The following is a 13,101-nucleotide window of genomic DNA, read 5'->3' on the forward strand; positions in this document are numbered from 1 at the left end:
GCTTCAAGGCCCCAGGGTTGGACTATCAGAAACAAAGGTTTGTTTTTTTTTTTTTAATGTTTATTATATACATAATATCCTTCTCTTGTCAGGCCTACTTTAAAATCTATTACCCATTATGTGATTAACTGATTCATAAACATTCTGGACAACACCATAAAACAAAATATTCTTCATGTTTGAAAAATCAGCTACTGTAAGATTCTATTGCTGGTTTAATTCTGAACACAACAGTGTTAGAAATGAATAGAATAGCTTTTACTGGAAGGGTTGATAAAATTTATCAATTGAAAATATATAACTTTAAAGGAATTAGGGGAATACAAAATAGCAGGACCTAGCCTGCCTATACTATTTGTGGAATTGTCTGATTTAAAATCAGAGTCCTTACCATGCAGAGAGGAGAGGATCATGTGGCCAGAGTCCTGACTGCCAGGTGCAAGAGGAGATTCAGATACATATGTGCAATGACATTGCATCAACAACAACTACAGAAAAAGGAAGTTCTGATATACTACAACATAGCTGACCTCGAAATTTTTATGCTATGTGAAAGGAGCCAGACATAAACGACCTGGTATCATATGATATACTTTCCTGAAATGTCCAGACTAGTCAAATCCATAGAGTTCGTAAGTAGATGCGTGGTTTCCAGAAGCTGGGGACAGGATGAGTGGCTAGCCCTGGTGACGGAAAGGGGAATTTTTACGGGATGACAAAAATGTGATAGAATTAGAGAAGAGACAGTAACACAATTTTTTGAATATACTAAAAACCAGTGTCTTGTACATGTTGTGAATTTTACAGAAGTCCATGGACGCTTTTCTCCCAAGAAGAAGAAGGATGGAGAGGGACAAATGTTGCAAGTTATTCTGCCCAAATTGAACATTTAGTTAAGGGCTTTCAAAAAGCCAAAAGGGTCAATGCATTATTGCTCCTTTCTCTGAAAGCCAACACCAACAGTGAAAGTCAGTTCCTGCCCTGACGTGTGAAAACTCAGTATTAGGAACACCCCTTTCTGCTTTTGAAATCACTCTTGAGAGATAAAGCCCTCGAAAATATTAATTCAATATATATTTATCAGATTTTAAACACACAAGGAAAAAATGAACACAAACCAGCAAATGATCAAAGGAAACAATAAAGAAATTCAACAAAAGGATACACAAGTAGAAAAAAGCAGCAGTTTTGCACTCTTCGTTAATGTTAATTATAAAGAGAATTCTATTTCACCCAGCAGAGTGTCAAAGCTCAAAAATCTCAATCATACCAGTGTTTGAGGACTCAGATATATAAGAGCTATTAGTCGTCGTTGGAATTAATGCAATCTCTTTAAAGGATCATTTTGAAGTTTCTAGAAATCATTAAAATTTATCATGTACAAAATATATTTCTCTTTTTCTTCCCATGCAAGAAAATATTCTGTAATTGTTCTGGCCCATGTGTGGGAGGATAGAGAGTCCCAGTTATCCTTTTGTTCTTGCAATGACCCATTTGTTTTCCTTTTTTTCCCTTTTCAGGTCTCAGATTGGAGCTGGTTTTGATAATTTGAAGGCCACAGTAATAGGGCCATCTGGACTCTAGACTAGATATTTTAAGCCATATTGACAATTGAGAATGATAGAAAAAATTTCCAGTTTCACATTCTGTCTCCTCAAAGGTTTCCACTCCCGCTATTTTGAGGATCACCATTAGGACTAGTAATTGTTAGATGTATTTCAAACTTCCCCAGGTAAGTTTGGAATTAGAGTGGATCACCGTATGCTGGCCTGCTGTCTTTGTACAGCCCACTAGCTGAGAACAGTTTTTACAAATGAACTCTTGAGGTCAATGGGGTGATAGGAAAAATCTGACTTTCAGCCCCACTTAAGCAGAATGTTATCCCCCAGAAAAAAATGAATTCCATTTGTCTACTCTAGACTGAATTATACAAAAACTACACAATTAGGTTTTTATTGCTCATGCTAAATTTTGAATATCATTAAATTTTTTTGTGCATATATGTTTTCTCTCTAGGTTTGAATTGCCTCTTTGCCCACAAAGCCTAAGCTCTGTATTTGTTCCTTTTCACAGAAGGTTGCTGAACCCTGGTGAAAACATTAAGAAATTATTTCTGATGCCATCTCAGTTTTATTCCTAATGAAACTATGTTATCTAAGAATGACAACTCCTATTGGCAATCCATTATAAACATATCATATGTTTATTATAATAAATATTGACACTGAAAACATTTTCAACAGATGCCCCAAGACATCCCCTAGATTTACAAATAGTCATCCTCAGCAGTCATTGATATGTGATTGAGCCTAAACCCATTAAACAAGCCAGATTATCTCCCATTTACATGACATGCAGTCTATTTTATAGATGCATTGATTTTAATGTTAAATCAAACTATGGACATCTGCACACATATGCATACTTTCCATCATCGTTCAGTAAATCATCTATGAGCTGAAGTTTTCAGGAATGGTCCACTAGCCTTAAGTTCTGAAGTTGTTAATCTTAGGTAAAGCCCTCCATCTCTTCATTAATTTAATAGCCTTGCCTGATTAAAAAGCATGATGTCTTATATCCACTGAGAAGATATGCTATCACCTGATTGGTGGATACACAAACACACACATGCAGATATTTACACATGCACACAAGAACATGTGTTTACCTTATGGAGAAAACCTCTAATGACACATAATAACTTCCAGAATAAAGTTCATCTTCTTTCAAGAGCATCCATGGTCATTCTTTTCTTTTCCTTTTTTTTTTTAATTGAAGTTTAGCTGACAAACCTGTTGCATCATTTCCAGGGTACAGAAGAGTGATTCAGCAAGTCTATACATTATGGTGAGCTCACAGCAAGTGTAGCCACCATCTGTCACCACACAAAGCTATTAGAATACCCTTGACTCTATTCTCTAGGCTGTACTTATTACCCGAGACTTTTCATCTGCTGCCCTTTACCCAATTTGACCTCTGTGGCCGTATTTGATATCATAGTAATCTGTGTCTCTTCAAATTGTATCTTACATTGGAAAAAAAAATGTGTGCTGTGACATTAAGCACATTCTCTGGTTCATGCCTCCTCTGTCATCTACCTGGCATAGTGTGTCCTTCCTTATGGGACCAATCATTCGTTTTTCTTCAGGAACCAGGCTTCCTAATTAAAAACCAAAGAACATGATTTTTAACTGTCCTGCCCGCTGCTTTCAGTTGGATTTTGGACTATGAGAAACAAACTGAGGGCTTCAGAGGGGAGGGGAGTGGGGGAATGGGATAGACCAGTGATGGGTAGTATGGAGGGCACGTATCGCATGGTGCCCTGGGTGTTATACGCAACTAATGAATCATCGAACTTTACATCAGAAACCAGGGATGTACTGTATGGTGACTAACATAATATCATAAAAAATCATTAAAAAAAAAATCAGGGGCACCTGGGTGGCGCAGTCGTTTAGCGTCTGCCTTCGGCTCAGGGCATGATCCCGGGGTTCCAGGATTGAGTCCCACATCAGGCTCCTCCACTGAGAGCCTGCTTCTTCCTCTCCCACTCCCCTGCTTTGTTCCCTCTCTCACTGGCTGTCTCTATGTCACAAAAATAAATAAAAAAATCTTTAAAAAAGAAATCAATGTTTCTTTCCATCACTCTCAGTGCATACCACTACAACTTCTTGCTTCTTTCCCTCTTTGTTTCTCTCTTCCTCCCTCCCAGAAATAAAAGGAAACTAATCCATGAAACTTATACAATGTGTCTAGTTTACCACTCTGCCACTGCTGCCTTCTGCAATATTTAACCTATCCTTTTTTGATAACATTTGATGAAATAATAAAGACTAGTGGAGGTAACAGAAAAAGTACAGGTGTATAAAATGGAGAACTTAATTTCTCATGATTTGGGCATCTCAGAATTCCCAAATGACTCTGGAGATATACTGAAATTTTTGTATTATCATCTCACATCAATAAAGGTTTGGGTTTGTTTGTATGTTTGTGTTTTTTGACAAAAATGCTTAAAATACACTTACTCAAAAAAAATTTTTAGAGACTAAAACATTCAAGACACACCAACACCTTGTTTATAGTGAGTACCTGGACACTCTAGAACAATGGCTTTGAGTGCATTTAATTCATTGATAGATGCATACTGGTGAATCCTTCTGGAGAAGAATCCATAAAGGAGGAAGCTGAAAAAGGGACTGAAAAAGAGAAGAGAAAAGGAAACATCACATCTTCACTATTCTATTCTTGGTGTTTCTTCCTCTCATTATGCAGTAGCATCCAGACACCCACTGAGTAACAGTCGTCACGGAGGAGGAGGATGTGAAACAATCTAAAATGCAGGCAAATTATACAGAAGAATTAAATAGAAAACGAAGCCATCTCAATTAATGTTGTTTCGGAAATATTGGATGTTGTTTGGGGACATTTTACTATTGTATCAAGGGGAAGACTGCAGGTGTTAATCACAGTGGATTTTAGGAACACAGCATCTTTACCATGTGAATGCGGATCAGCTTGGTCTTGGCACCATAGACAAGTGGATTGAGAAATGGGGGGACCAGCAAGTAGAGGCTAGAAAAGAGGATATGAATATAAGGGGGAACATGAGCACCAAACCTATGTGTGAAGAAGGAGAAGAGGGCAAGTGAGTAGAGCTGGAGGAAGACACAGATGTGGGCGATGCAGGTATTGAACGCCTTCCACCGAGCCCTCTTCTGGGGCAAACGAAAAACTGTGATAAAGATCTGCATGTAGGACAAAGTGATAAAGGTAAGATCAAATCCTACAACAGTGAATGCCACAAACAAGCCATAGATTTTATTGATCCGCACATTTTCTGCAGCCAGCTTCACAATGGCCATATGCTCACAGTAGCAGTGGGAGATGATGGTTGTATGGTAAAATTGCAACCTACACTTTATTAGTACTAGGCACGGGGCTACTAGAATGGCAGCCCTGAGTGTTATCACAGCCCCTATTTGGGTGACCAGCTGGTGGGTGAAGATAGAGCCATGTCTTAGTGGATAACAGATGGCCACATAACGGTCCACAGCCATGGCCAGGAGGATGCCTGACTCTATGCACTGGAATGAGTGGATGAGCCACATTTGAAGCAAGCAAGAATCAAAATAAATCTCTGGTACATGAAACCAGAAGATGCCAAGCATCTTGGGCATGATGGTGGTAGCAAGGGCGATATCTGTGACTCCTAGCATGCCTAGGAAAATGTACATGGGCTCATGGAGGCTGCGCTCTGATTTGATGATGATCAGAAGCATGGAATTTCCAATCATACCAATGAGATACATGGCACAGAATGGAATCCCGATCAGGCACTGAACAGACTCTAGGCCTGGGATCCCTATTAGTGTGAACACAGAAGGCATGAAGACTGTAGCGTTGGAGATGGACATAATGTCTTTGGGTCTCGAGAAGCAATTGAAAGAAGTATCCTAGTCTGTGGTACTTTCTCTTCCAATGCTATATTTATCCAGCATCATCATAGTGAGTCTCTCCGATTTTGGCTGAATTCTGAAATTATATCCTCCATCTCTTTTATATTATTGAAGGAAAAAGATCCATAGAGAAACACCACTGTTGTCAGGAAGGACATCTAGAAGCTTTGTAGAACAATAGTGATTATGGGCGTGGCAGGCCACTGCATAAGAACCAGCCAGGTCACATAGATACAGGAATAAACTGATGGCCTGTTATGTCATTCTGGACCTGTAGACAAAATAATTATACTTGTTTATTTTGCTTGGAAAGGGTATTAGAGTCAGAGTTTGATGATTTTTCTCCATAGCCCACATTAAGGATACCTAATGGTACTGTAATTTCCCACTGTCTCTGATTCTGGAACTGACATTTTGGACCAGCAAATCCTACTCTGACCACTACATTAGTAGAAAACTCTGCCTATGAAAGAGAAGAGAAAAACAGCTGACACCTAAAAGCACACTATATTTAGATATCTTTATCTATCTATATCATTCGTACCTATGTAATATTGGATGTCCTTTCAAAAGAAAGTAAAGGAAGAACTTTGGAAAATATCACCTAAGCCAATTCATTTTTGGTGAGAATGGGTCAAAATTGCATGCCATTTTTACATTTCTAGTATGACTGTATTTTATTTTTCCCATATTCTAAGAACCGAATTCCTTAAAATTAGTTGTGTGCTTAATACAGCTGACATTCTGTAACGCACATTTCTGAAGCCCTAGAGGGAAAGAATCTCTAGAAGGCTCGGAAGTTCAGAGTGACAAAGCATACAGGTGACAGTACCATGCTGATGACTACAGGGTGTAGGAAAATGAGAAAGTGGGTAATTCATGGACTAGATACTGGGTCCTGGGTTTGAACTGTTCAGAGGTACCATTAGCATGAGATTTGGCCATCTTAGGTTTATTAATTCTCAATGAAATACGGATCAATTGAACACTTACATCATTTTGTGAGCTCAGTCACAAGAAAGTAATAGAAAGTAAAGGGGTGAATGGATAGGATCCCCAACAGGAGTCATATGGAGAAGTACAAATACAAGACAGAGAGTGCACATGGGATAGTAGAAAGATTCAGGAGAGGGCTAGAGAGCAACGAATGAAAATTAATCACCTCAATTGACTGATGACTGAATTTTCTGCAAACTGGGCTCTTAGTCCTTACATGAGAGTTCTTCTCTGATAAACATCATTGCTCTTAAAAATGTCATATCTGGGGCACCTGGGTGTCTCAGTCAGATAAGCAGCTGCCTTTGGCTCAGGTCATGATCACAGGGTTCTGGGATCAAGCACCATATCAGGCTCCCTGCTCAGCGGGGAGTCTGCTCCTCCCTCTGCCTCTGCGCCTCCCCACTTATGCTCTCTCTCCTCTCTCAAATCAATAAGTACTCTTTAAAAGATTACAAACCAAAATCATGAAATTCTCAAGTTGTATAATAGAAAAATAGTCGCTATCCTGTAGAAAGGAAGGTTCAGGTATGTCGTTCCTTCCTAGACTCTCCAGCACTGTTGCTTTATGTCAGCAAGCTCACGATGACCTAACCATGTACTGACTGTCACCAAATATGCCAGTAGTTCAAGAACAGCTGTGGTTTCTGCAGCTAAAACTCTAGGGAAGCATCATAGTCAGAGGGATCATTTATGAAGAAAGGCTGTATTCCGCCAACATGCATCTAGGATAGACTAGTCATCAGTCAGCTAAGTCCTGGGTTTCCACAGCTTTGCTCTCCGGTGCTTCATTCTACAAATCCATAGGCCACAGATTGTTTCTCACAGGCTTGACTTTTTCCTTCCTCAGTTAATCAGAATTAGAATAGGAATCCTTTAGTAAAAATCCCATTGTCTGACTTACTCAAGAGAAATGAGTTGCCATGGGAGCATTACATGACATGTATGGAAGGTACTGACTGTGGGAAGGCAGGTGGGAGAGGACAGAAGTGATTACAGGGCACGTGAGAAGGAGTGCTTATCATTGGAAATGCTGATAGTGAAACATTAAGGGGTAAACTTCCTCTCTCTTTGTTGTTGGGAACCATTTCTGCTCTTACCAGACATCTGAAGACCATCGACATTCCTCATCGCTCCATCTCTCACTGCTCAGCTGTCATCCACTCTTCCTCCTCCTGAGATTCCCACCTCATTCCCTTGTGTTTGTACTGGAAATGCCCCTTTCTTCTATCTGCTCCTTCCAGAACAGCCCCTTGTAAACGTCATGAACTCTGATCCATTTGCTACCGGGGCTATCTGCCAATATGTGGACATCTCTGGGACAGCCTTTCCTGCTTTTCTTCTGTCCCTGCAAAGCAGACTTGCTCTCTCTTCTGTAAGTCTGTCTGAGATCACGTGAGTGAGTTCATCCTCCAACAAAACTCAAAGCGAGGTCTGTGATTTGCTAGACACAGCATACATTCATTAAGCTTAAATTGGCCACCAATTATAATGTTTCTCAGTGAACGTGGAGAAGGAGGAGGTCTGAACATGAGTTTTCCTAGCCACTAGCCCAAGCCACCAGGGACCCACTAGCTCAGAATGAAGCTCTCTTGGGTCCATCCACAGCTAATGTCTCTGAAGTCAATTTAGCAACTTGCAGTCACCTTCGTCTTCTCATTTCTTTTTCCCACAAGGTAAATGCAGAGGCAATAATATACTCAAGTGATATTTCTTTAGTTCCTTACGAGATAAGGAAAACTGTAAGAAGTAAATAATAAAACTTACATTGGTCAGTTTTTGGTTTTTTGTTTTTGTGTTTGTTTTTTGTCCTGCTGTCCTCATTGGGGAAAAATCTAAAGAACACTTAAATGAGGGCATGTTCCTATGCTGATGAGTTCTATATAAATAAGTATGTTTGTGACCCTTCTTTCACTGAGACATTTCTGGAAGGAAAATCTGCATCCACAATGGCTCTTTACCACACATTTAACTCATTCTCTTGCAGTATCATTCCATAGATTTTTATCTTTTTGAAGCCATTTTTGTGAATTCAGTAATACTCTCAGAATGACCAGTTATGACGGACCTTTCTACATCCTTCTGTACTGAGCTCTGAGCCAATTATTGCACATCTGATGACATTTTTCCCCATCCCTCCCTTTGTGACTTTCTCCCTCTTTTCTTCTACTCTTCCTTCAGAATGCAGGTGTCTTATGCCTGATGGATGTGGAGGAATCATGCCATTTGCTCTTGATGTGAATAAAAAGAAGATATGATAAATGCATTACAAGTTTTAGAAATATGGGGAGAAAATTAGTATATCTTTTATCATGAGAACAAATGATGAATTCAAAGAAGCACTTACGCATATAGTACCCTTCTCTTTGAGTCTGTTCCAGTTTTCTATTTCTTCCTGTTTCAGTTTTGGTAGTTTATATGTTTCTAGGAATTGACGCATTTCCTCCAGGTCGTCCAATTTGTTGGCATACGGTTGTTCATATTTTCATAATATTCTCTTATAATTATTTCTGTGTATTTCTGTGTTGTTAGTTATTGTATCTTCTCTCTTGTTTGTGAATTTATTTATTTGGGTCTGTTCTCTTTTCTTTTTGGTACGTCTGGCTAGAGGTTTACCAATTTTATTAATTTTTTCAAAGAACCAACTCCTGGTTTCTTTGATGTGTTCTATTGATTTCTTAGTTTGTGTATCATTTCTTTATGCTCTAATTTCTATTATCTCCTTCCTTCTGCTGGCTTTAGGTTTCATCTGTTGCCCTTTTTCTAGCTCCTTAGGTGTCAGAATAGGTTGTTGGAGATTTTTCTGGCTTCTGGGGGATAGGCCTGTATTGCCAAATACTTCCCTCTTATGACCACTTTTGCTGCATCCCAAAGATTTTAGAACATTTTGCTTTCATTTTCATTCATTTCCACGTATTTCTTTAAATTTCTTCTTTGATTTCCTTGCTGACCCCTTCATTTTTTTTATTATGTTCAGTTAACCAACAATAGTATGTGATTACTTTTACATGTAGTGTTCAACGATTCATTAGTTGCATATAACACCCAGTGCTCATCACAACACATGCCCTCCTTAATACCCATCACCTGGTTACCCGATCGCCCTATCCCCCTCCCTGCTGTCAATCTCAGCTTCTTTCCTGTAGTCCAGAATCTGTCATAGTTTGTCTCCTTCTCTGATTTCTTCCCATTCAGTTTTCCCTCCCTTCCCCTATAGTCATCCATGCTATTCCTTATGTTCAGCATATGAGGGAAACCATAAGATAATTTCTTTCTCTGCTTGACTAATTTCACTTAGCATAATCCCCTCAGTTCCATCCATGTTGATGCAAATGGTGGGTATTCATCCTTTCTGATGGCTGAGTAATATTCCATTGTATATATGAACCACATTCATTTTTTAGTAGCATGTTGTTTAACCTCCATGCATATGTGGTCTTTTCAAATTTTTTCTTGTGGTTGATGTCTAGTTTTAAGCATTGTGGTCAGAAAAGGTGCATGGCATGATCTCAATCTTTTTTGCATTTGTTGAGATGTTTTTTGTGGCCTAATATGTGATTTCTTCTGGAGAACGTTCCACGTGCACTCAAAAAGAATGTGTATTCTGCTGTTTTAGGATAAAATGTTCTGAATATATCTATTGAATCTGTCTAGTCAGTGAGATGGAGGAGGGCATTTGTAATTTCAGGTAAAATAGGGATAGAGACAAAAGAGCAAAGGACCTTAAATGCTTTCTCCAGAATTTTTTATGGAAGGAGACAAGATACAATGGCACTGATTCATGCTGAATGGAATTGTTTCAGAGGTCAGATTGACATGTGAGCTAATACTCACCTTATTCTTTTTTTTTAAGATTTTATTTATTTATTTATTTATTTGACAGAGAGAGAGACAGCGAGTGAGAGAGGGAACACAAGCAGGGGTAGTGGGAGAGGAAGAAGCAGGCTCCCAGTGGAGGAGCCTGATGTGGGGCTCGATCCCAGGACTCTGGGATCATGCCCTGAGCCAAAGGCAGACACAACGACTTAGCCACGCAGGTGCCCCTACTCACCTTATTCTTGAGTCACCAATGAATAATTTAGACTAGTTTATCTTTTCCTACTATATTCTTCTCTTCTATGGACTTTATTTAAATTTTGACACTCCCCAAGTTTTTATCCTATGTTCTTTTTACCTTCAAACTACAGAAATTTGCAGGGCACCTGGGTGGCTCAGTCGTCAAGTTTCTGCCTTCGGCTGAGGGCGTGATCCCAGAGTCCTGGGATCGAGCCCCGCATCAGTCTCCTCTGCTGGGAGCCTGCTTCTTCCTCTCCCACTTCCCCTGCTTGTGTGCCCTCTCTTGCTGGCTGTCCCTCTCTCTGTCAACACAAACAAACAAACAAAAATCCCCAAGAAATACACAAATTTGTTTGTAATTCTATCTACTCCAAATAATGTAGTTCTCAACTTCCTCATGGCAACTGCTATGACAGTATTTCCAACATGAATTCTCTCACTCCGTTTATTTTGTTCCAGAGACATAGGTTCAGTATATCTTACCTAATTTCAGTTTATGCTACATATACTTTGAAAAACTGTCCCTGACAACCTCATTTAGCATCACAATCGGTAAAAAATACTTTTCCACTTTATCATAAGTTTTGGAAGTAACTTGAAACCTAGATCAATACATAATGTATCTACTTCTTTCTTTCTTTTTTTTTTTTCCGTTTTTTTTGGTTAGGCTAGTGAACATTATCCTAAGTAAAAGTCATCATCATATCTTGTTTACCAAAAATGTGTATAGGTATTTAATATTAAACGTATCAATGTGGCAATCCATGTCTTCAGCAGAGTAAAATCAGTTAGACCCAATATAAGCTCATCTCTTCTATTAACAAACTACTGTCATTAAAAGACTCATATTGACAAAATCACTGACAGATTATATGGAATATAGAATCATCAAAATAACTTTAATGTTACTTCCCATGAATTAAAAGCTAATAGCCTGATGATTTTGTTCAATACACTATTTAAGTGCTCACTATGCTCCAGGTAATTTTGGAAGCAATCGAAGAACAAGTGAAAAATATTTATTCCATATTTTGAAAAATCTAGAATGTGCTGGGTGCTTGAAATTCAAAACTAATATTCAACATTTATTAAATATGCAATATATCATTCATCTTCATAAAATCTTTAGACACTTTAGGTATTTTATCTTCTTTAACATATGATATTGACATTATTAGCCTATATTATATTAATAAAAACTAAGACTTTTTGTTGAAATAGGTGAACTTGGTTCCAATTCCATGGCATACTGATGCAGACAGAACCAAAAATAATTTGTGTCATCTGAGAGTTTACGATTATACTCCAGCAAGGATATGGGCTATACATGAGTGGGTAACTATATCAGGCAGAGTTGTACAAAAACACACAGCAAATTTCAATCAGTAGGGGGACACCGGGGTGGCTCACTTTGTTAAGCTTCTGCCTTTGGCTGAGCTCATGGTCTCAGGGTCCTGAGATAGAGCCCCATGTCATCAGGGTCCCTGATCAGCAGGGAGTCTGACTCTCCTTCACCCTCTACTCTCCCCAGAGCTTGTGCTCGCTCTCTCTCTTAAATAAATAAATAAAATCTTCAATTTTGTAAAATCAGTTTGTGCCTATTTAAATTCTGATGGAAAAAAAATCTCCCTTATTCCCTCCATATTTTTACCAAATAATTATACTACATACATTACACACATTTACAATATGTCATGTGTCCCAAATAAAACCACATTTTCATATCTTCTGCCCATTTTTTGTTTCTTTATTTGTTTCTTGTGTACTGAGCTTGAGAAGTTCTTTGTAGATCTTGGATACCAGTCATTTTCTGTAGTGTCATTTGCAAATATCTTCTCCCATTCCGTGGGCTGCCTCTTAGTTTTTTTGACTCCTTCCTTTGCTGTGCAGAAGCTTTTGATCTTGATGAACTCCCACAAGTCCATTTTTTCTTTTGTTTCTCTTGCCTTTTGGAGATGTGTCATGTAAAAAGTCGCTGTGGCCGATGTTAGAGGTTGCTGCCTGTGTACTCCTCTAGGATTTTGATGGATTGCTGTCTCACATCGAGGTCTTTCATCTATTTGGAGTTTATCTCTGTGTATGGTGTGAGGGAGTGCTGAAGCTTCTTTCTTTTGCATGTAGCTGTCCAATGTTCCCAGCACCATTTATTGAAAAGACTGCCTTGTTTCCCACTGGATGTTTTTTCCTGCTTTATCAAAGATTAGTTGCCCAATGACCTGAGGGTCCATTTCTGGGTTCTCTATTCTGTTCCATTGGTCTATGTGTCTGTGTTTGTGCCAGTACCATGCTGTCTTTGTGATCACAGCTTTGAGGTACAGCTTGAAACCCAGCAATGTGATGCCCCCAGCTTTGTTTTTCCTTTTCAACAATTCCTTGGCGATTAGGGGCCTTTTCTGGATCCACACAATTTTAAGGGCTGTTTGTTCCAGTTCTTTGAAAAATGTCATTGGTATTTTGATTAAGATAGCATTGAAAGTGAAGATTGCTCTTGGTAGCATGGGCATTTTAACTATGTTAATTCATAAAATGGGCAAAAGATATGAATAGACACTTTTCCAATGAAGACATATAAATGGCTAACAGACACATGAAA

At 38.8% G+C, this 13,101-nt stretch overlaps 1 protein-coding gene across 1 annotated transcript; it reads right to left on the bottom strand.

The window, feature by feature from the left end:
- Positions 1-4,475: 4,475 nt before the first annotated feature.
- LOC113249316 (olfactory receptor 52A1) lies at positions 4,476-5,414 on the bottom strand. The gene has a single exon (XM_026490814.2). The coding sequence runs from the start codon at positions 5,412-5,414 to the stop codon at positions 4,476-4,478; it is 939 nt and encodes a 312-aa protein (XP_026346599.2).
- Positions 5,415-13,101: the final 7,687 nt, after the last annotated feature.

The sequence above is a fragment of the Ursus arctos genome, unplaced genomic scaffold (genome assembly GCF_023065955.2).
Source record: "Ursus arctos isolate Adak ecotype North America unplaced genomic scaffold, UrsArc2.0 scaffold_22, whole genome shotgun sequence".
Classification (NCBI taxonomy): domain Eukaryota; kingdom Metazoa; phylum Chordata; class Mammalia; order Carnivora; family Ursidae; genus Ursus; species Ursus arctos.

What these genes read in the sequence shown, in the direction of transcription:
- LOC113249316 (XM_026490814.2), bottom strand. Translation starts at nt 5,414, where the DNA reads ATGTCCATCTCCAACGCTACAGTCTTCATGCCTTCTGTGTTCACACTA.